This window comes from Taurulus bubalis (assembly GCF_910589615.1).
Source record: "Taurulus bubalis genome assembly, chromosome: 1".
In the NCBI taxonomy this organism is placed as follows: domain Eukaryota; kingdom Metazoa; phylum Chordata; class Actinopteri; order Perciformes; family Cottidae; genus Taurulus; species Taurulus bubalis.
Window position 1 is genome coordinate 23,507,923 of NC_136589.1, and position 25,106 is coordinate 23,533,028.

The 25,106-nt window shown below is 42.6% G+C and overlaps 1 protein-coding gene across 1 annotated transcript in view; it reads left to right on the top strand.

Annotated features, from left to right (window-relative positions):
* Nucleotides 1-25,106, top strand: part of astn1 (astrotactin 1) — a gene marked incomplete at its 3' end in the record, with an annotated part of 417,666 nt that overhangs the window by 374,776 nt on the left and 17,784 nt on the right. The window contains exons 21-23 of the mRNA XM_079222970.1: nucleotides 15,136-15,271; nucleotides 18,430-18,530; nucleotides 21,341-21,524. Of these exons, the coding sequence (XP_079079096.1) occupies nucleotides 15,136-15,271; nucleotides 18,430-18,530; nucleotides 21,341-21,524 (421 nt within the window). The remainder of the gene's footprint in view (nucleotides 1-15,135; nucleotides 15,272-18,429; nucleotides 18,531-21,340; nucleotides 21,525-25,106) is intronic.

Genomic DNA, 25,106 nt, shown 5'->3' on the forward strand with positions numbered 1-25,106 from the left:
CTGGGTGGGGGGAGGGGTGGATGGCTGGTCAAATCTATTAAAAAATAAATTCAAATCATTCACCCACTTTTGGTACCCCTCAGGCTGTTGGTTGGGCCCCTTGAACCCAGAAATGGCCTTGAGGCCCTTCCAGACACCGACGGTGTTCTTCTGCTGCAGCTGGTCCTCCATCTTCGTCCTGTAGACATCTTTCCCCTCCCTGATCTTCATCCTCAGCTCCCTCTGCACAGTCCTCAGCTCCTCTTTGTTGCCAGATCTAAAAGCCCTCTTTTTCTCCTTGAGGAGGTCCTTTATCTCTGGGGAAATCCAGGGTTTGCCGTTTGAGAATCACCGTACAGTCCTGGTGGGTACAGTGTTCTCCACACAGAAGTTTATGTAGTCCGTGATGCAGTCGGTGAGACCGTCGATGTATTCCCCATGGGCATCACTGAATACTTCCCACACAGTTGTTTCGAAACAGTCCTTCAGAGCCTCCTCGGCTGCATTGGTCCATCGTCTAACTGTGCGGGTCATAGCTGGCTGCTTCTGTGCAAGAGTGGTGTACACAGGCAGGAGGTGCACCAGGTTGTGGTCAGATCGGCCCAGGGGAGGGAGTGGTGTTGATGAGTATGCCTCCTTGGTGTTGGCATAGAGAAGATCCAGTGTCGTATTGTCTCTGGTGTGGCATTTGACATACTGGATGAATGTGGGCAGAGTGGAGGACGGAGGGGCATGATTAAAGTCACCAGAGAGAAGGAGGAGAGCATTGGGGTGTTGTGTCAACAGCCTGCTTGTCGCCGAGTGGATGACATCACAGGCCGCTTCAGCGTCAGCAGAGGGGGGGGATATACGCAGCCACCATGATAACATGCGAGAATTCCCTTGGCAGATAGTGTGGCCTCATGCTAACAGCTAACAGCTCAATGTCCGTTGTGCAGGTCTGCTCCTTAATAGTGATGTGCCCAGAGTTACACCATCTATCATTCACAAACACTGCCAGTCCTCCTCCCTTCCTCTTACCGCTCTCCGTTGTCCTGTCCGCCCGTATATTGTGGAAACCGTCCAGCGCAGTGTGTGTGTCCGGAGATAGCTTGATTAGCCAAGTCTCCATGAACACCATGAGGCTACACTCCCGGTATTCCCTCTGATGGCGAGTCAGCGCCGCTAGCTCGTCCATCTTGTTCGGGAGAGACCTCACGTTTCCCATGATGATGGAGGGTAGGACGGGTTTGTAGCATCTTTTCCTGGTGCAACGTTCCGCCCCCGCACGGCTTCCCCGTATTCCTCCTCAGCTCGCGGGAAACACCGGGTCTCTCCTCGGGTAGTAGCACCGCCGTGTCCCGGAATGCTAACAGCTGGTCCCTTGTGTAAACAACTGGACCGTGGCTGCGTGTTGAATCCCCAGACACGGAGGTGAAAATTGCAATTAACAGCAGATAGACCACAACAAGCTCGACGTGTCTATCTGCCATTCTGCACCGTTAAAAATTGTAACTAGTCGCAGGGGGAAAAAAAGTGACAAGAAGTAACGAGAAAATAACATAATATAAGAAAAACTAAGTAGTGAGCAGGAGCTACTGTAAAAGCCAGCCACTCGTGCGGCGCCGGAAGTTAATCAAGTTAATCAGTTAGTCAATGCATGATGCAGTATGAGCCCATGCTACCTTATCATACCGGCAATTTAGGTTTGAATAATTTAATCAATGACCCCAAACCGCATCCTTTTTAATTGCTTGTGTTTCCGTAAAAAAAGGATTTAAAATGCCTTCTGTCGTAAGTGTAATGTCTCCTCGAGGGGAAATAATTGACACCTTATCTCCGAGGAATGTTTTCCCGCAGTGTCACACTTTGTCAGGGTCCTCAGATTCACACAATGGGACAACTCTCTCAGGTCAGTAGTAGAAGAGTTAATGAGATTTAAAAAAGGAATATTCATTGAAAACTGTCAACTAGCTCACAGTGTTGGTGGTCATTTGTAGTCTAATTCATTTTATCTGTGCCATATTATTTTATCTCACACAGCTGTGTTATTTCTAATAGCGGCTTTGAACTGCCAGTTACAAAACAGTACTAAAGTAAACCTTTATTGAAAAGCTGATGGGCCTCTTCGGGCATTATCATGAAGAAGATAAATGCAGTATATGTCAGAGGCTAAACTGCTCTGGTAAGTCAGTCTCTCTGGCACATGGTCATGAAATTATTGAAATAAAAAAAGGCCTGCTCATATCAGTCTCCATGTGCATTTGTTACTTTTCCACACACAACCTTCACTCTTGCCCTCTGCAAACACCTCTTTTACTGCATGCAGTAAAATGCAAATGAACAGCTTCACGGCCCCGGCTAGATTGATCATGTCTGATGATGTCTGAAGATGGTCTTTAGACATAGGTTGAACATATAAATGCTGGATTTTATGTTGAACGGAGTCAAATAAGGTTGCTGACCCCTGGGCTAGATCTATTAAGAACTTTGTCTTCTTGTGAACAACTGTATGCGGTAAGCAAGTGCTGAGAAGTCATGTAAGAGTCAAGTGAAATAAGGAAAAGATTGATAATGTCAGACATTGGATGATCTGGAGTCTCAACCAAGACTTCAGGGTTGTCCCTATCTAACTGCCAGTAAAGACGAAAGGGCATGGCTCGTCAAAAGGAAGAAAAGAAGTCACTACAGAATCGCTACAGAAGCAAACTGACCATTATATAAATCTGTCCACGATCCAAAAAAACAGCTGTCCTTTTATCAGCACTGCTCCTTTGGTGCTGAAAGGACAGCGGCCGACTAAAATGTCGTCACCATGATCTTCACTGTCTAATATGAGGAATTCCACCAAAACTACGGCCATATCAAAAGACAAAAACTAGTTTTTACGGGCATTGTTTTTTAGAACGAAACGTTCCCTGTGAGACTGTTGGCCTCGATCGGATCGTTAGTAGATTCAATCTGGGGGGTCTGCGTGATTCGAATGGATCCCTTTGGGGATTGTGCATCACTCAAGTCGGTGTGAACTGACACATTTGTCTAAATAGAAGTTGGTTGCGTGAGACGAGCGACTGACGGCAACCTGAACACTCCAGAAGCACATAAAAACATTTGTGTGAGTGTGGAGTGCTCATAAGAGAGGGGAGCTCGATTGAGACAGCGTGCGAGGGAGAAAAAAGAAAGAGGGAGAGGGGAAAGAAATCGAGAGAGATGAAAGAAGCGTTGAGAGGCTAACAGCTCGACCTTCCTCATATAAACCACGTACACCGTTTTATGGACATGCAGGTTTAGTTTTATTGTTTTGTAACTGTTTAGTTGTCTACAAGGTATGACGGACATGCAGCCCTCTACCCTTCTCAGGAGCCGCTGGTGTGTTATTGACTGTTGTATCTGCCTTTGTCCGATGTGTTTCATTCTGTTATTGACGTATTTGGCTATATTTACAGTTGGCATGCGAAGTGCTCTCACGGCAACTGCTATCAATTTGGTCGGACGCACATCCATCCCATTATAGAACAATTTATCGACTCTCTGAAGATGTAATGTTCTATGAATTACGATTGCCGTGACGCACATGGCAACTCGGCAGCGCACGCATCAATCACCAATTGGGAGAGAGCACTTAGAGATTGGAGGGCTGCTTCCCCCTCTTTCTCGCAAGGCCGTTTCATTTTTTAATTTGTTTGAGAGTGACCTTGGGACCATCCCGCCGACTTTATCCTCGTCTTCCTTATCATCCTCGTTCTGCTCCTCCACAATTACCCCTCCCTGTCCAATGGGATGTGGGTCTTCAAAAGTTCAAAACAATCCTCTCTGTGTGGCCAATCATCGTGGTCTGGTAGTGGTTGTGACCGGAGCTGATGAGCCAAGAAACTACAGTGAAGGGTTTGTCCGTGATCATGTTGTTGTTGTGTCGCTGCTCTCTTTGCCTGCTATTTAATGGAAAGGTAGACAACCAAATCCAGATGTTATTTGTTCAGGCTTTTACTGCCAATTGTGTGTGTGTGTGTGTGTGTGTGTGTGTGTGTGTGTGTGTGTGTGTGTGTGTGTGTGTGTGTGTGTGTGCCAATTACAGCTAGTTACAAGGAAGCTGTCTGCTTTAACAGTAGTAGATGAATTGCCAGGTAGCCCGTAGTGAAACCTGTTATAGGATGGAGAGAGGAGAACATTTAGGCTGAAGTGTTTACCTTTACAGGCAGCGCTGTGTGTGTGTGTGTGTGTGTGTGTGTGTGTGTGTGTGTGTGTGTGTGTGTGTGTGTGTGTGTGTGTGGCGGCGCTGTAAACCTCCCATTAGAACTCTCGCACTCTTCTTGCCTCGCTCTTGTTTTTTGCCCCCTCCTCTCAGTTCATCGGGTTCATGATATGCGCCTCTCTCAAGCGGACTTCTGCTGAAGTGGATGACGACTACTTTCACTGTAAAACATGGTGCTATCGTAGCAGGAGGAGAAGAAAAAGGAAAGCATTTAAATAATGAGGTTGCAGTTTGCATTCACACTTGACATTAGCTTAACATTATTGAGATGTATTATTTATGAAAACATCTTAGTTGCCATTTTGATGTCATAGCATTTGTTGCTGGATTATATTGCATATCATTGACAAAGCTGCAGTCCAGATGTGGTTAGGCTAGCTTAGCATAGCTTAATGACTGGAGGCAGTTGAATCGGCAAATCAGGCTTTTTCCCAAATTCAAAAATGGGCACTTCAACAGGTTTTTCCTTACTAGAAATGCATCTTAGACGGCACATTAGGGCTGGGCGGTATACCCGTTTTAAATTTCCATACGGTATGAATTTTTCATATACCGTCATACATAGCCGTAACAACTGTTGTCGCTCTTCGGCAAGCAGCAAAATATATTATTCACCGCTGAGGGCGCAGCGGTCGGAGCTACTTGTCTTACGTGTCATGGTTATATCTTTATATCAACAATTAATAACCCACAACTAACGCTCTTTAACAGGGTAAAACACCACGACACAACAGATTGTGACACAAACAATTTGTAACACTAATAATTGTACACTTGTAAAATCGCCCACTATCACAACAAGAAGAAACTCAGTCGCTGCATAAAAAAATGGAAAAGAGCGATGCAGGAGGAACAAAGAGAGACCAGAGATGCACCAATACAACTGGACACATATGCAACACTGTTTACTGTGTGGTATTTGTTATAAATGTACATTGGTACATAGAGGCTGATAAGAAGCTGAACATGGAGGGACTTAGGACCCAGGGGAATGTAGGTGAAAAAAACAGGAAGAGACAGAATTGAAGACACGCTGGCCAGTTGCGAGCCAGTTGCGAGCGAGTTGGCCAGCGAGCGGTGAACAGTTGTTCAGTTGGCTTACGGTCCTTTTCGGCCTCAATGAATGAATGTGTTTACTCAAAAAATAATACCGTGATATACCGTGATATAACGTGAAACCGCCAGAATCTTACAAAATATCGTGATATGATTTTTTGGCCATCCCGCACAGCCCTAGGGCACATCATCACATTTTCTCAAGAAATTGTTTGTAGTAGCTTAGATATGTAACTCAACCTAACTTGCATGGCTATAGCCATGCCCTGAGTCTTTAACACATGAAATTGATATAAATATTCTTATCTCACACTCCCCCTGAAAAAGTGTTTTTAAACAAAAAAAACACTTTAGGAACAACATGTGTGTGTGTGTGTGTGTGTGTGTGTGTGTGTGTGTGTGTGTGTGTGTGTGTGTGTGTGTGTGTGTTGATTGAAGCATTGGTTAGCAAGTCATAAAAGAACACTTAAATACATGAAAGTGAGTTAATTGACACTATTGTTTAAGTGTTATTTATTTCCTTTCCATGTAGGACTACAGGTCTAATCGACATTAAGATTCCACAGTTAAAACATAATGATCTTTAAAGCACCTGTCCTTTCCATTAAGAGGAGAAAAACAGCAGAGGATTGGCTGGAGGGGTCTACACAAACACACACACATGCACTCAGGGCCCGTCCTGCACAACTGAACTGACGACAGCAGGCAGGACTTCAAAAGGTGAGACATCCCATAACTCACATCAGTCTCCTGGCAATCCTTGATTTTTCCAACAAATCATACTCTAAGAATGCGGAGGGTAAACAACTCCAGCTGAATGACAAGTTGCTCGGAATCGTGTCTCTCCCCCTCTAAAAACTGGGTCTCCACGGTGTATGTCAACTTTTGTGTATGTCAAATTTTCCATTGCAGATGGGTCTCGGTTTGACTTAACCAGACACAATTTCATTATGGTCAAAGAGACAATTCATTTGGCGTTACCATTGGTCGTGTTTGGTATTTTGCGCTCAATGTATCGCACAGTGAGCATGTTTCCCTCTGCCGTTTTTTATGCACATTTGTGTATCGAAAATCTGAGTGGAAACAGCAAAATTAATAAAAACATCAACATTTTTATGAGAACTTTTACGCTTGGCTGAGGTGGAAAAGTTGGTGTAACAATTGAGCAACATTTGACAAAGTGCAATGGTAAGAAAATTACAAAATAAAGCAGGTGACTCATTTGTCCGACAGCCCATTATCCTGAAAACAAAACAAAAACAAAAGCAACATAATTACTACATAAAGTAAATACTGAGCGATTTTGGACACAGTCACATGTACAAGTTTTTTTTTAACCACAATCTTACACAGAAGCAAACAAAATGCTTCTCAATTCCAGTTGACGTTTGTGGAGCTTGTGAGCTGAGATGATAAATGTCGGGAGAGGATTTAATCAGCTGTAGCTTGTTAGCGCAGACTATTGCTAAAAATCATGAATCGGTAGAAAATTATGTCAAGTAGACTTTTTAATTTTTCCAGATGATGCATTTTAAAACCAGGAACCTGTAAAGGGTTCCTGAAGAATGCACTTGATGGCTGCATGATGTATCAATAAAAGACTGAGGCTAAAGCTACACGTAGCAGGAAAAGATTCGGCATCCTTGCTTGCTGATGATTCATGTCGTCAACCTGGAAGCTTGGGAGGAGCATTTTAGTTCATTTATTGCAGGGTCAATTAATATTGCTGTTATTATTTACTATTATTCAATATAATATAATTGCCATTTATTATCCTCCACCAATTGGAGCCAAACTAATTCATGGCAGTCAACCGCTGCTCCACATAAAAGCCTTAAGGTCTGACTGTGGCATGCATGAGAATGTTTGTCTTATTTCCAACGGGTTTGTGGGTTTGAAAACATGTAAAAAAAAAATGCCTCTCGTCGTAAATTTTAAATGCTTCACATTTTATTTTAAAAATCTTACTTTTAGTTCCATATTCACAGTATCTCCAAAGGTAGCTGCCTGAAATCTTTTGATGCCCCCTCCAGGAACTATCGAGCTATAATTTCCCGTCTCGAGCAGATTTACTGATCTCACTTAAAAGACAGATTTACAACACTTCCCAACTGAACCTTAAACAAGTCTATGAATGTCATCCGGACGAGCGGGACCGACCAGCCTGCGTGGTGGAGATGAAATGCAGGATCATGTTCCTCAGATGGTGGGAAGCATACCTGTTAACTAAGAGAAAATACATTTCCAATATGTTTTATAAAATCTGAGCTTCTCCAAATGCTCATCATGTCTTGCCTACAGACATTTCTTGATTCAAAGTTTCATTCAGCTGCTGTTTTGCCATAATCTGTAATCAGTTCACAATATAAAAGACATATTTCTCCTTGATGTCATGTTTTATCTCACTGAACATTAAGACTATGAAGGTTTTGATTGATAACAATTGTGTTGGAGCCCATGCTGCGATGACAAATGGCTTTTGCTTTTTCGCGCTGTTGCTCACGGTAATTAAGTGTGGCTTCAGCTGCAGGGTCATAGACCCCTGCAGCAAAGTGCGCTTCATAGTATTGCTCGGGCTTAATATTAATAATAATAACTAGAAAATTTCACAAGAAATTTTAAAAGTGTGGCTACTACTGCCGTAAGACGTCGCAATATATATACATTACCGGTAGTGAGATGTGTTATTGAGGTAGATTATATATATATATATATATATATATATATATATATATATATATATATATATATGCCAACATTAGCTATGAGGGCTTGATGGTGTAAATATGAATAGGACAGCACTTTGCTGCAATATATCACATGACATACATACAAACATACATCTTTGTGCCCACATTGACTCGCCATAATTTATCGTAGAGAAATGATTTAAAGTTTAAAATGTTGACAAAAGTCTGGAGTTTATTTGCCCAATTGGGATTTTTTGATAGCTAGCACAGTTTTCATGTAATTATTGTTCAAGTTTAGGAAAATGTGGGAACCATTTCAGAGTTTACAATGGGTGTGTATGGGGCAGGTTAGAGCTGTGATGTCATCGCTAGAGCACGAGGAGCTGTGTCCTAACGAACCTTTTTGTATTTGTATTTTGCCATTCACTCCACAATATTGACTTTTGAAGCATAATTTATATATGAAAACGTTGGAAATATTGTGCCGGCGGTACACATGCGTCGTGGAATCCAACAAATTTATACTGTTTTGTCAGCAAGCCTGAAAGCGACATGAAGACCGGCCAACTGCTCCATCAACCTCCATGTTAAATCGGACCACAATTTTCTCTCATGACGGAAACGTGAGCACTTTATAAACTGAAGTTACGCTCTCATTTATAAATCCTTACAAATATTTAAGTACACAGAAACGTTCTCAGAAGTCTTGTCCACGGTTATCTGTCAAATACAATTGTTTGAAAGGTTGTTTTCTCATTAAATCCACAGTCTAGTCTCCCGCTCTGTGACAGTGTCACAGCTGCTACCAATTAGCCAATCAATCAAGCTGCCACAATGGCAACCGGTGACACACGGACACGGGGCTTTCATGTCTACCTGTCTGTCTCTCTGTCTTCCCTTTCAACATAAAAGCCCCATGATTTAAGTGTATCTTAACATAAAGCTAAAATGAGGATTATTGTATTAAATAGAAAATAAATAGACAATTGTACACAATATTTTGTTATGTAATCACGTGATATGTTGCAGCAAAGTCCTGTCCTATTCATGTTTACACCATCAAGCCCTCATAGCAAATAGCAAATGTTGGCATATATATATATATATATATGTATATATATATATATATATATATATATATATATATATATATATATATATATATATATATATATATATATATATATATAATGTACCTCAATAACACATCTCACACCGGTCTTACGGCAGTAGTAGCCACACTTTAAAAATTTCCTGTGAAATTTTCTAGTTCTAAGATCTCCTTGCTCTGGGGAAGCATGTGTCTATTGTATCTATATGCGTCAGTACCTCTCACAAGCTCGCCAGGTCAGCAGCCCTCAATGGCAAAGTTTTGCTCTAATTCGCTTCCAGGACCAATTAAAACATTTTTAACCTGTCTGTTGGCAATCAATGCACGAGAGAAACATTTTGTTTCATCATTTCTTTTGTTTTTTAAAAGATGTTGAGTTCGGTCCATAAATGCCATGGCAGCACACAGTGTCTCTTGACTGAGATATTTGTTATAGTGGAGTTAGGTGCACTTTCTGTTCTCCTGGCCAGCGGGGCCACCCACATAAAGCATTCCTCCCGTCATGACAGTGCCCAGCGGGGTTCCTTAAACTGTTTTCTCTGGGCTTGGCACCGCAGGTTCTGCTTTAGGTGGCGCTTGAACCCACAGAGTAATATTGTGCTGCGCCTCAGTCTAAAGAGATCCAAAGGATCAAAGGTATTTTCCTATTTTCAGATACCCATATCTGCACCAATGCTGTGTTTTAATGAGCATATGACTTTATGTTTGAGCAAGGGCTTGTTAAAGGGTTCATGAACAGTCGGGTCTGAGCCAGTCTCCCTCCTTTACAACATGTGAGAAAGTCGGTTCAGGAGTGAGAGCAGACGGGGATGTGAGTATGTGAAAATGGATCACCCATGTGTACTTGGCGAACAACTTTTTAATCACAGTCCATCTGACACTGCCAAAGGCAAAATTTGTTCCTTGACATCCGCGATTGAGGTGAGGCCAAACGTGGATTATGGTTCAAGAGAGTAATATAACGGATTTTTTTCTGGAAAGGGGGGAGAATTCCTGTGTATCGCAACTTGGGGTCTTGTGTTTGTAGCTCTGGCCATCATTTTGGTTGACTTCGTACACAGAAAATCTCGGAGACCTGGTAGCGCACCGAAAATGTAACAATGTAGTCGAAAAGAGGAAGAAATACAAGGTATCATAGGTCAAAGTAGGAAGCCGGTTTGTAAACGTGTTGAATGTTTAAAATAAATTGGGTTGGGTTTTTTATTTGACCAGATTTGGCGACTCAACCCTAGCAATGTTGCCTCCTTCAGCAACTAACTCGGTAATATTATCATTAACAATTGATAAGATGGCTAAACCTACGAAAATAAGACTTCAATTTACTTAAAAAAACGCCCCAAAAATGGTAAACTTCAGATTAATGTCGTTCAATGGCGCTGTCCTCACAAAGGACACAATGGCATTGATCATAAGATTGACTTTGCTTTATGTTTGTATGACAAGCGTCCCCCTGAAGCCACGTCGTGCCTAAGTAGCAGCTAGGTGGCCCCCACGCTAACGAAATCTCAAGATGGCGGCCCCCGTACCCAGGATATTTTGGCTTCACATTTACACAGTGGAGACACGTCATCCAAGTCATATCTAGAGAGTTGTTCCTGATCCGATGTGAGGCCTTGTGACAGGGATGTCGTATGTGTACAGATTGTAAAGCCCTCCGAGGCAAATTTTAATTTGGGATTTTGGGCTATATAAAATGAACTGAATTTAATTGAATCAACAGTCTCTGGTAATGACAGGCAACCAGCTTCATCATCAAAGTGGGGAGAATTGTTTAGTGCAATATCTATAGAAGCAATACAGTACAGCCGGCTCTCTCGTAGAGCCCCGTACCAAAAGCACTAGGTGTTCTGCTCCAGTCATCATGAGATGACTTCAAAGAAATAGGCAGCCAGGAAATAGGCACAGGAAATTGTTTAACCCCTTTGTGTCCTTTGTTTATCTTGCCCTACTGCAGCTGAAAGGGAAAGTAATAGAAAAAAAAGCTCCATGCTCTTTCCTCCTGTTTTTCCAGCCACAAAAGAAACTGAATTTGTTCCATGAATGGTTAAAATAAAGAGAGGACGTCAATTCAAAGTTACACCTCGACCGCTCTTATGAAAGTGAGTTTTAGTTAGCCCCATGAATGGCTTGTGTAGCTGAGGCAGGCCCCAAACTGCACATGGAGATCGATGTGAGTCGCAGTTTCCCCATACTTAATGTATTTTCAGAGCTGCGTTCTCCGACAGAGGTTTCAGACACTGTCACCTTTTAATAACCCCCACACACACACACACACACTCACACATGCTGGACAGACATTCCGCAATGGCGCAATGCCTCACAATGTCATTTTTCATTTACACCCCCGGGCGCTGTTGATGTCTCTCACTCGTGTGTCAATCTCTGCGCCGGGTAAACTTCTCTCTCTCTTTCTCTCTCTCTCTCTTGCACACCTTTTTGTTTTTTTTCATCCTCAAGCTCGCTCCCCTCCGTGGCACTCGGCCGGCTGTTTCCCAGCTGGTGACACGGAGGCCGAGGTTACGCCGGGGTAGACGTAGGTGACCACCTCTAACTAGCCATCACTCACACGTAGATTTTATTTTTAATTTCTTTAAAGAGCACAGACTCACACACAGTGAGGGGAAGCTCTTGTCGAGGGAAGGCCCAGGTGACCGTCTCGGGGCGCCCGTCACTTCACACACATGTTGTGTATATATGCACGGATTGGGGCTGCCTGTGTAGCGGAGGGGTCGCAGATGACCACCTCAGAGCTCCCATCACTTCACACACACACACACACACACACACACACACACACACACACACACACAGAGTTGGATTTTCCAAGTGGATTTTCCCCCTCTCGCAGTGAAACACACACCTTGGTGGCCAAATGCCACTTTTTTGACGTACGCAGTGCCAGCTGAGAAAACACAGCGAGCTGGATGTGTCACCACGTGCGTAGGGCCGAAGCTCTGAGTGGAGGTGACGAAGGAGGTGAAAGCGAACATACCAAAGGGTTGCCTCTCTCTCTCTCTCTCTCTCAGGTGTATACAGGTGTTATCCCTCATTCAGCAGTGTAGAGGTGTGTTGGCAGGTGAGCACACTGGACCCTCTATCCCTTCTACTTAGGTATAAAGCAAAATGTCCTGCATTCAACATTTGACAGCGCAGAAGTATAAGCAGGCAACAGCTACATTTTGACAAAGTTATATTAGGATTATTGGATTATGGATTTCTGATGCACGTGAGCAGCAGTTGGATGTCGTAGCTCTAATAATGCATAACTTATGAAGATGAAGATGTTTTTAATGTTTAAATATTTATCTTCACAGTGAACTTTAACTGTTGAATAAAAGCAGTAGATTTTTTTTTTTTTTAAATACAGCATTCACACGTATAAAGAATAAAAACAGCCGAGAGTGAATGTGCTGCTTTATCCTGCACCAGCGGTGTGTTCAGACCCTCATTGTTGAGAGAGCTTGAAATCGCTGCACCTGTCAAGGCAACGGCGGCCTGGATGGCGTCGATCAACACTTGTAAAAACCCCACAGAGCCTTGGCCACGGACAGAGCATCTAAACAAACATCACGCCGGAGACATCCTCTCCGTCTGGGGATGCCTTGCGGCCGTCGTTGGTGTGTTGTTGCTGACGAAGTTTAATAAAGTGCCTGGTATGTTCGCTTTCACATTTGTAGTCGGGCATGTGCACGATTATCTGGATACCGGCTATGGGAAGGAATCCCACTGTTCCCTCGAGTTCTTAAAACGGCGCACCAAAAGAAAATTGTGGAATATTGTAATGCAAACCACAGGTATGTTGAATGTCACCATTTTTTGTCTCATGTGTCATGAGGTCAAGCGTTCGGTTTTACTTTTTGTCTCAATCCGTAATTGTGACGGTAGCGAAGGAGGAAGTCAGGTGACAGAGCATGAAGACCGACAAAGTCCACGCAATCAGGAGATCAGGGACGGGTGGGTGTGTCCAACACAGGACTACAGATGAAAAATAGCCTCTTGGCTAACTCTGGCGCATTTACTGAAATGTTTTTATTAATGTGCACTGTCCCATTATCAAATAAACCATAAAAAAAATACAGGATTTTCACCAAGGACACCGCTGTCCTCTGTGAAACCAAAAGTAAATGTTGATTTTACATTTGTTACATAACATCATTCAGGAAAATCCTGCTGGGGGAGGTTGTGGTTTATTACGCAAGTTACATTGTTACGCTTATTACGTTAAGCTGTTATGTTATTATTTTAGGACAAACCAAGGATCTGTTTTCCAAAGTTAGCCAAGTAGTTTTGCTGCCATGAACCTAAACAATGGCATTGTGCATTCCTGCAAGTGTGATATGAGACTGATATGAGAGGTATTTATGAAAATATTTTTGGCTCTTAAATGTTGTTTTTCTACATACAATGGCAAAACAAAATTGGGCCCATGGGTTGCGCGCGCCCCTCCAGAGATGTGCATCTATTGCCGGAAGGGGGGAATGCCTTTGAGGCAAAAGTCAAGGAACAGAAATCTCGCTAGCACAGTTAAGCCATAGATTAAATGAGATTGTAGCATGACTGGCTGCAGCCTGTTTGTGCAAGATGAACAGGGACTTTTATTTTGGTAGGGGGTAACGATCTACCTGTTTATGCACTAAATATTGTATTGTTTTATTGTTTTTTACGTGTTTTTGTCTGTTTGATAATGCTGAATGTTTGAAAAAAAATTCCTATGATTCTTTGCCCAAAATCCCTTTTTTAATCATGTTGCGCATGTAAAATGAAAATGGTGTTGTTTTTTTAAGGTTTTGACACCTATTTAGTGTGTGTGATGGTGTGTGTTGTTTTGTATAACCCTGTAAATTACGTCAAGTTTTTATTTAGACGTCAAGACATTTACAAGACATGGATTATGCAAAAGGTGGGGGAGGTGGACCTAGAGGTGAGAGAAAAGTTGTTTAAGGTGAAGCTTCAGGTGTTGAATCTGCTGGGGGAAAGTGGGTGGACAGTGAATGAGTGGCACTCCCTCAGCATCGTCTGTCAAGGGACCCTTGAACATGAACGTGAAACTGAAAGACATGCGTGTATCATCGTGATACCGAACACAATGTTCTTTTTTTTGCCCCCAAAATAAATGAAAGTTGCTATTTTATTTATCCAGGCAAATGTGATCCATGTTGTGATTACTGCTGTTAACTGACCATGTGTGTATCTGAGCAATACATCTCATTGTCATACAGAAATCTTCATCAACCTTTGAAATACCCTCTGCCTTTTTAAGCCTTTTTAGATCACATCCACAGTCATATTGTCTACCTATTTAACAATGTATGCAACAAAAAATCAAGGAAGTTGTGTGTTCCCGTGTGTAGTCGTGCACCACTCAAATATTTCGCCTCACTGGGGAATACATCACAATACGAAGATAAAGACACTCTGACTTCCATTTCACTGGGACTTTAAGAAATAAATGAAAATCAGCATTAGAGCTAGCTAGCTAGAAGTCTGTAAAACAGCCCCTTACCTTTTTATTTTCATGGAAGGTCCTACAAGTACATACTGTACTCAAAGGTTTTTTTTGTGGTAGAGAAAAGTATCTGTTTTACATTACGGTAAGATGTCTGTTCACAGTACAGTGGGGAGCTGTACGGTAAATGCTTTATTCCGCCTGGGGGAGGTTCAGCAGAGCTGCCCTTATCGTACCTCAAAGTACCTAAAAACTAAATGTATTCACTAAATCCATGTTTACGTTTGCTCAACCTTCTGGTTTGGTAAGATGCCGTAAAACTGACAAGTGTTTGATAAGTTGTCAAGTTTAAATACAACAGCTCAATGGCGCTTTGACCTAAATTTGTATCACACCAATCAAGGTAAAGTTACTCTTAATGGTAAATTACAAAGAGAAGGTCAAGAAAATAGCGGACAAGACATAGTTTTTGAGGACAAAAAACTTTTTTACGACCCTTAACTACGAATCGTTACATCTCAAGCGGTCTCATCCCAAACTGCACATGAATTACTTTGGGGGAGAAATCCTCGGGTGAGTCATGACTTCTTAACACGGATGTGTCTTCCTCTCTCTGCCACAGAAACCCTTTTGAGCTTCGTGGACGACATCCTGTCTGGGGCCAGGTCTCCATGCGTGATGTTAGGGGACATCCCCAACCTCCTGTCCTCGTCTATCAGCATGATCATCCGCTGCCTGGACCCTGACACCACATACATGTAAGTTACTTTTTTTCTCTCATTCTTCTCATGAACAAACACACAAGATAAACCGACCCGGTAACCAGATCTCACTCCAAATTAGTTCTCAAAGAACTTTCTGCACGTCAGATGTGTTTAAATTGAAGAAAAAGCAAATCTCTGGCTTGCTTTATTTGCACAAATTTAATTAAATTGTTCCAATTATATACAATGTACTTATTCCAAGCAAGTTATGAGTATGTATTGTGTTTGTGCCTCAATTAAGTTTACTCAAAAATCGCAGATGCTGTCTAAAAACACTTGCTTTTTGAGTGTGCTGCTTCTGAAAAGTATTGTCCCACAATGCATTGCACGAAGGAAATGGAGGAGCTTCTGTACTCACAGCTGGAAAAGATTAGAGTCATTTGCGAATGTGGTGAGAGAGCTCCAAAAAAGACCATTGAGAACCAACAAGAAATTCTTTATTTGCTGTTTGTTTTAGTTTTTTAACTATTGTTAAACTGTTTGTTTTAACTCTGCACTAAGCTAAACTAACATTACACACCTTACTTAGCTGGCTGTCTGGACAAATAGAGAGAACATCTACATTGATCTTCTGATGTACCTCTAGGTGAGATATCAAATATATGTCCTAAAAGTTGTGAGCTTGTTGCTATGTGAGTGAGCCCAGACCTAGCAGCTGGGAGGCGGGGCTAATGGAAACGCTAGTTGCTCCATCGTCCCATTGATCGTCCCAACTCTCTGGAAAGAAAGGGGCCCCGCCACCAGTGCTGTATGTGTAGTAGTATATGAGATTTCTCACTTGATTTATTACCTCAGTTAATTCCCTCAGTAAACATTGTAAACATGAGTTTATGGTCTCAATCTCTCGTTTTAATTCAAACCTGAGCCAGCCCTAACTATAAGCCTGAAACAGCCCTAACTATAAGCGCTATCAAAGAGGAAAGTCTTAAGTCTACTCTTAAATGAGGTGACCGTGGCCTGCCCCTCGGACTGAAAGTGAAAGATGATTCCACAGAAGAGGAGCCCGATAACTGAAAAATCCAACCTACTTTTTAAGACTCTGGGAACCACAAGTAACCCTGCATTCAGTGAGCGCAACGCTCTAGTGGGGTAATATGGCACTATAAGCTCCTTAAGATATGGCTTTGTAGGTAAGGAGAAGGATTTCACATATGATTCTCGATCTTACAGGAAGCCAGTGGAGAGCAGCTAGTACAGGAGTAGTGTGATCTCTCTTCCACGACCTTGTTAGTACACGAGCTGCAGCATTCTGGATCAACTGGAGAGATCCAAGGGACTTACCGGAGCAGCCTGATAATAAGGAGTTGCAGTAATCAAGTCTTGAAGTAACAAATGCGTGGATCAACATTTCTGCATCGCTTTGAGACGGGATGTGCTTGATAGTTGGGCAATATCTTTAGTAATGTCAGTGCTCCAATCAATTGTGACTTTGGCTCAATGGTTAGCACGCCTGTCTTACAATCAGATGATCATTGGTACAAGCCCTGGTTTTATTTTTTAATTTTTTTCCTGCAATTTTAACAATTATCCCGCAGGCCAGAGTGAACCCCCTGGTGGGCCGGATCCACCCTCTTGTCCAAATATCAACAAGATGGTGACAGCCAAGATGCCAAACTTTAAAAACGGTAGTCCACAAACCAACAGGTGACAGCTTGTTATGTACAGTCTGTGGGCTTAGTGAACCACCATTGTTTGCGTCAACCCAAACAAGTAAGTCTAGTTCAATCCTGCAATCTGCAGAACCTGAAAGAACCTGACTTATTCTGTGCGTGTGTGTATGTTTGGTTGAAGCCAAACAAGACCAGTGTGTCAAATACAGGCCAAGTCAAAAGTTAAATATATTTTCTACATGTATTTATAGTCCTTTGGGAAATAGTCTGAGTTTTTTCCCCAAAGGAAGCCCTTTCACATATTGTACTAACCACGTATGTATGTGATGTGGCACGTTTACTGACCGAGGTAATTCAGGGTTATCTCAGAGGTAGGCGGAAGTTAGTTTCTGTTGTAGTATAAGCAAGTACAATTTAGATCAGGAGAGTCTGAAATACGTTTCTAGTCCCCACGAAAACCTTCGATAAAATTATAGGACAAAATAATAATAAAAAACGTTTACTCCATGTTACATCCAAATGTGTTCTGTCTGTGGAGGCCTGAGCGAGGAACTTTAACAACGTGATGCAGTAACCACACCAGATGCTCTCGTACACATGGTGACACTTATCTCACAGACGGCCTGCCAGGAGGGAAGCCACGCGCACTTTGTACAGAGGAAACGAGGCAGATTAAGGTGGAAGGGGACAGGAAAAAAACAGAAGGGGAGCGAGTGAGAGAAAAAGATCAAGAGGGTGAAAAAACAGTTTGGATGTATGTGGGATGAGCGAGCAGCGACACATGCCCTTTTAATCCTGGCATCAGTGGGGCTCCCGCTCTCTCCATCCTGTCTGCTGGCAGCTCATTCTTCTCTCCGATTTGAGGCATTGTCGCTCCGTATATTTTCTATATGGAGTGTGCAGAAAAAAAAGGCTTGGGATCGGTGCTTTGTGAGAAAGGGGGGAGATGTAGTGTATGGGGTGAAGTGCCATTGTGTAAGCAGAGCACAGGAAACATACTCTGGAGCTGCCACAGTTCACAAAGCTCATAGAGGTTTAAAGTATGTTCCTCGGGGGAATATCAAGTGTCTCCTTTCGATGAGGTGTGCAAATCTGTAACGCGTATTTGTGGCCGCAATTTGAGTAAAACGTCCCCGTACGTCTTCATGACAATGATGAAAACGGGATGCATCTTTTGCCATCTTTGGTGCTGCAGGTGTATGCAGTCTGCGGTTTGCTCACTAGGTGGAGATATTCATTCAGTGAAGTGACAGGTCATTAGCCTTGTGAAGGAAGTGCTTGTTGCCAGTCTGGCACTAGTGGAAGTCATGCAATGATAATGCAAGCTTTCAGTTTTCCATAGGGGAGCCTTTTAAACAGAATTAACCACTGCATGAGATGATGAGATGATGACAAGATGCCGGTACAGCAGATTCATCAAAACTCCAATTACTGCGGGGGAGGGAAGGGAAGGTCTCTATACGACCGCAGATTTAATATTCCTAGCTCGCAATTGGCAGCGGCTTTTCTAATTTGTTCTCATGTGTGTTCCTGCGTGTCTAGGTTCCGGCTGTGGGCGGTAGACAACACAGGGCGCCGTTCCAGTCCAAGTGAGGTCACCATCAAAACGCCGTGTCCAACTGTGGATGACGTCAAAGCACAAGGTGAGGAAAGTCATGGGAGGTGAATCCTCTTCCAGGAGTGGCGATCGCAGGTGGCTCTCAGGGATGGGTTCTCGTGTTCCAGCACTGCACATGTGCCTGCAGGTGATGTGGAAGGTTCAACGGCTACATGCGTGCCCGCATTCGTGTGAATTTAACTGCTGGGGTTAAAGACTGCAGTCAGTCAGAGATGATATTGGGCAGATAAGGTTTCTCAATTTTCTACTAACAAAATAGAAGAGTTCCTAACTCATGGGACAGACGTTTATTCTCTCTGTTTGCAGTTGTGTTTCAAGACCTCACAAAACAGATGTTGAAGATCAGTTCATAGAGCGAGTCAAAAAGTCACAGGGAGAGTTTCACACTCTGGAATAGGACTGTTTATGGACACTGTAAACCACAATTCCATGAGGATATTGACAAAAGATTGTTATTCCATATAGTCAAAAAATGTAAGACGTTTGAAAGTCAAAATCTTGATGCAAATATGTGATTGCAGATCCTGCAATCATCAACAAAAGGTGCTCCAACCAGTGAAGTGATACTACCAGCTTACGCTGTTGATTCTCATGCCTGGAAACACATGAGTGAAATACAATATGTCCCCTCTGTGCAGTGTTCCCTCTAAGCTGCGTGCGTGCGCGGCCGTGCAGGCCAGTCGCAGTGGCCGCGCAATAGATTTTTCAGACCGCGGACATTTTTCTGACCGCACAAACGATTTTTTTTCAGGGGTTAAAAATCTTTTTTGCGCCAGTGTTTCTGAGATAGGAGTGAGCCATCTCCGCAATAATAAGATCTTTGATGTGACGTGTCGAGTCTTCTTGGCCAATCAGCGTCCCGTTTCTCGACATGCGCTCTCTGTACCTCTGCTAGCGCTCTGCCTCCGTTAGCACCCCCCACCCCCGCTGTCCTCCTCCGGGCGCCAGGAGTGAAGCTCGCCCAGAGCGCCACATGAGCTAGGGCCGGCGCTGTTTAGGCTCCTCTTGGCGGGCCCTGCTCCAGCAGTTATAGGCTACCATGGCGAAAAGAAAGGCAGAGCAGGTGCCCCAGAAAAAGGTCTGCCTAATGTTCAAACATGAGTGGCGAGATGAAATAGTCCAAACTGACACAGGTAGGATGAAACTTTCAGACATATTTAAATATGAAGAATATGAAGTTATTAAACTGTTTATATAGGCTACCTTTAGAAAAAATGACACCATGTAAATTTAATAGGCCTATAATTATTGTTAAGCACTGCATTAGCATTTTTCTTTCAATGAAGTTCCACTTAAATGTTGTACCTGCTGAGAAATGACTAAACACCTTTGATACTTTTATTTTTTTTATATATATCATTATCAGTCATAACCAGTGAACCAGTCATAACCAACCCTTATTGAAGTTCAACAAAGATCCTTTAAGTTCAACTAAACTGACTGGTAAAACACCATCATTAAAATGTTCCCAAAGTCCAGCCATTATAGAGGATATTGAATAAATATCAACCGTCTATACATATTGATGCTTTTGCTGTCATCTCTTTGAATCCCCTATGGCTAACGTAGGCTTGTGGTTTATTTTCTCACAGTGCTGAAATGTGCGCTCAGGAAAAAAAAAATTGCTCAGTGCTGAAAAAAATTAGAGGGAACATTGCCTCTGTGGCTCTGTTTTTGAACAGATGTCATTGGCTTTGTTAACCAGGACAGGTGGATAAGTTCCTTAAAAAACAAAACATAATTTCCCATGTGAAGAAAAGATGATGTTTTAGAATAATATGTCAAGGATTATTCATTTTTAAATGTTATAAATGTCTGGATATGCACATATGTCTTATTCATCTAAAATGCAAAGTGGGGCTGCAGTATAAAGAGACGAAGGAGAGCGTCTCATTTCCACTAATGGAGACTTCCTACATTTGGTGGGAAAAGGTCATTACGTTCTCACCGATTGGTCGACTGATTGATTGTTTGATGGACAGAAAAATATTGAATGAAAGAATATATACTTTATTAATCCCCAAGGGAAAATTTGTTGTCATCAGTAGCGCCTTACAACTTGAAGATACAAACACACAAGATAAAAGATCAAATATATAAAGATGCAACAGGGATGAAAGATATATACACAATTAAAATAAAGTAATATATATTTAAATATACACAATAAAATAGAATAGAATACAACTAACTGGAATGAAATATATTTATATTTACAGCCGCAGAGTGCATTCATTAATGAAGTAAATTAGATAAACAATAGATAGTGCAAAATGCAAAGTATGTATGTGTACAGTGATGAATTAATCCACAGAGGAACTAGCAAGCTGTTCAGCAACTGTTTTGATGATCAGTTAAAGCTACAGTAGGGAATTTAGTTGTGAAATATTGTTGCTGGAACTGTTTAAATTATTTTTATTTCCCGACAGCAATTGATAAATCCAATGCTTCGACAAAAAAAAAAGAGACACAAATCGGGTATCTGTGGCTGTTGCAGGGCTGTAATAAGCTCTACCAGCAATATCCATGTTCCTTGTTTACGCTCATCATGGTAATTGTGGGGGAGTGGCTTTGGAGGGAGGCCTGAAGGGACGGGTTGTCGGGTATCTTTCAGTATCTTTGGGTTTTAGACTGTGGGTCATAACAAGACGACGATTGAAGATGTCACCTTGGGCTTTTTTTAATTTGGATCATTTGGCAGATGAATCAATAATGACAGCATTTGCTAGTTGCAGCCTTTCAACAGCACAAACCGACCACCATTAGTGGCCGCCGTGATGGTGTGCCAAGTGGTCTTGTGTTGACCCCCATGAAATCTGTTTGCCCCTTTTTCAGAAATATCCGACAAGATCTACAACCTGTTCAACGGCTACACCAGCGGGAAGGAGCAACAGACGGCCTACAACACTCTGATGGACCTGGGCGCCCCCACGCTGCACCGCGTGCTCTACCACTACAACCAGCGCTACGAGAGCTTCGGGGAATTCACCTGGAGGTGTGAGGACGAGCTGGGACCCAGGTAGGGCTGTCATCATATCACATTTTCACTGATCCCGGACAGAGGAATTCACAATGAAAAATATGATCGTGATATGTATGGGAAAATTAAAAAAAGTCAAATTCATCTTTAACTTTGTTTATTGTGAGTTTTGTCTCTTTTTTTGAGGCAAATTATATTTGAAATATGAGTGTAGGGAGGTTATGTAGGTATATAGGTGCCATGTTTATTATTAACATAACATAAATATTGAATTTTGTACATACCACAGTTATCTTCAATAAATCCCACTCCCTGACGCAGGATCAGTTATCATTTAACTCCCATTTGTTATAGATGTGTCTGTCTTAGAATAAACAGATTTTAAAGCAAAAGTAAAGAACAGAAGATTTAAGATCTTAGGTAATGGAAATTGATTGATTGGCACCTTTTATAATCAGCTTTTTGCATTGATACCGCAGTAGATGAGGGAGGGAAATGACAGAAACTGTGAAATACATTGAAAACGCTTGTAATTCCATTTGTATTTTAGAAGTGCCCTGATACTTATTCTCACGTATGTATTCCTTCCAGGAAATTGATCATCGATTTTTATGGCCAATTTATCAGAAGGGCCCAACAACATGGCTGTAGCTGACTCAGAATAGCTCCGTGGCTCTGCCCCCGAGTCAGACTTTTACAGAATACCCAGAGACTGAGCCATTTTAACAACGTGTTGACCGTAATCAGTCTCTGAAATTGCAGTGTGCGCTTGTGTGCCTACTCCCTTTATGAGTTGCCCTCCCACCATGAAAGTGCAATCTGTCGGACTGAACTTTAAACATTAACAGAACAGCCTGCAAGATTGCAGAAAAGTGGCAACTAGACAAAAGAGTCTGGCTTGGTTCGGTGTGAAACACCACTTTACAGTGCAATTTGAGCACACGGCCCTCTCAGAAATGAAATAGTCACCAGTAATTTCAAATACCATATGTGGGAAAACTCAGACACTGGTTTAGCTGTTTGCAGCCCATAAGAATTGAACATACGGCAGATTTGAAGTAAACTCTTAATATCTGAACTGCGAGCCACAGACTTAACTTACAATACCAAATACTTGTAGACGACTTCCTGCGTTGGCTGTGGCTCAGGAGGTATGGCGGCTCGTCCACTAATTGGAAGATCGGCAATTCAAACCCCTCGCTTTTCCAGTACACATGTTGACGTGTCCTTGGCCAAGATACTGAACACCAAATTTCTCCCAATGATCCTATGAGAAGACCAAAACCACGAATAAATGACTGTGTGTATCAAAGCCTGATGTGTCTTATTCAGCTGCGCGATGAGCTCCATTGTTGTTCAAGAACTACTGAAAACACATCACTGAGACACACTGTTTCACTGGGTGACATATTCCTTCACTGCAAAGAACACGAAAACAGAAACTACAAAGAAGGAAGCAGGAAAGCAAGGAGCTTCGAAACCCTGGCTCCTTTCAGAACCTCCTCATAGCCATCACTGCGCGAATTAATGAATTAACGCTTTTTGGAAAGGTGTGATCCATCATCTGATAAGCAGTACTTGCCACTTAAGGCCTGCGGATATCACACACACACCTGCAGTTGATGAGTGACAATGAGGGAGCGACTCCTCTGATTGCAAAAATAAGTTGTATAGAATTGTTGATTATTGATTGTATAGAAGTCTATGAGAAAATTACCCTACAAAGGCATTTGAGTACCTTTTTAAAGCGCTATACAAATAAAATGTATTATTATGATGATTATTATTTTGACTTTTTACTTGACCTCAGTAATAAACGTGAGTTTATGGTCTAAATCTCTAATTTCAAATCTTCTAATACAGCATGATGTTAATTTAGTAAATTATGGCCCATTTAAAATCAAATAGACCATGAAGTCCAAAATACTGAACTCGAGGCTTTAAAACAGCAGTCCACAACCGAACAGGTGACGTTGACTACGTCCACTTCTTATGTGCCGCCTACGGCTTGACTGCTTGTTTGTGACATGAACGTGACTTGAACGTGACATGAACGTGACATGAAGCGACGATTCCAAAAACTCACGATTCCAAACATAATAATAGTAATAGTAATAGTAATAAAATAATAGTGGCCCACACAGACAAACCTCCATGGGATCGGCCCATTCAAAGCTGGGTGTCGTCCGACACTTCTTTTGATTCTCAAAGGTGGGCAGATGTTCCGCTCCCAGCTTCCAAAGCGCCGCCTTTGATTGGAGGCGGTCGTGTGTGAAGTACAGTTCAATCAGGAGAGACTTGTTCCGAATTCACAATAATTTTAATCCGTTGGAATCACAATGAATAGTGCAACAATGAATAGTGCATAGTCTTTGGCGATCGGACTCTATCCTGAACCAGGATAAACAAGGGGCAGGGACGCTGAGTTCTGACCCGGCCGAATCCCCCCTGGAGTCCGGACGATGGTGGTGGTGGTGGTGAAGAAGAGAGTTGCTGTCCTTCAGTGATGAGTGAGGAATTGACTGCCTGCTGCCTGGAGGTGACTGGGGTGGAGGAGGGTCGCATTCATTTCCACGCTGAAATGACAACTGACAGCACAGAGTAGAGCACACCTTTAAAGTTTGACACCAACGATCTGATTGGCTTAGGAACACCGTGATGCCTTCGGTTGGTTGCTTACAAGTGGACGCCCCCCCCCTGATCAGCTCCTACCGTAATGAAGAAATAGACTGCGATATATGAACGACCCGTAGTGTAAGGTCTTCCTTCCTGAACTACCGTTAAGCTCCATTTCAATCAGGAGAGACTTGTTCCGAATTCACAATAATGTTATTCCGTTGGAATCACAATGAATAGTGCAACAATGAATAGTGTAAAGTCTTTGGCAATCGGACTCTATTCTGAACCAGGTTAAACAAGGGGCAGGGACGCCTTCTGACCCGGCCGAATCCCCCCAAAAAGATTTTATATCAATAAAATAAAGCAATACCTGACCTACAGCCAAAATCTATCATGTCACTGTGTGGGGGGTTGGCAGATTGGCGCCCCCTGCGGCTGCTTGCTGTGGGGGGGGGGTGCCGGCTGCGGGTCGTGTGTGTGGGTGCGGTGGCGCGCGGGGGGATCCGCTGTGGGCTATGGAGCCGTACTCTAATGCAGTGGTACCCAACCTTTTTTGAGCCACGGACCGGTTTTGTGTCAGACAATATTTTCACGGACCGGCCTTCACGGTGTAGATGAAAAATATGACGTAATAAATATGACGTAATAAATATGACGTAATACGACCGGCATAAATACAATTATAAAGTGCATAAAGATACAACTCACCATTACGCTGCATTAGTGGAGCCCTGAGCTTGTTTCTCTGCTACGAGCTGGTCCGTCTCGGGGTGACGGGAGAAAAAGACCGAGCCCCGACGTCTGTTGTTTATGTCGAGTCTACTGACTCTACTCCGTACCTTAAACCTTTATATGCAATCTGTCACTTCATTAAAACCTGCTTCACAAAGACAGGATGTTGAAATGGAGGCAGGGTTTCAGAGCTTTTTTGGCGATCTCAGTAACTCTGCCTTGATTTCAATCCAGAACACAGAGTTGTAACGGACTTTTAAGTTTCACTTT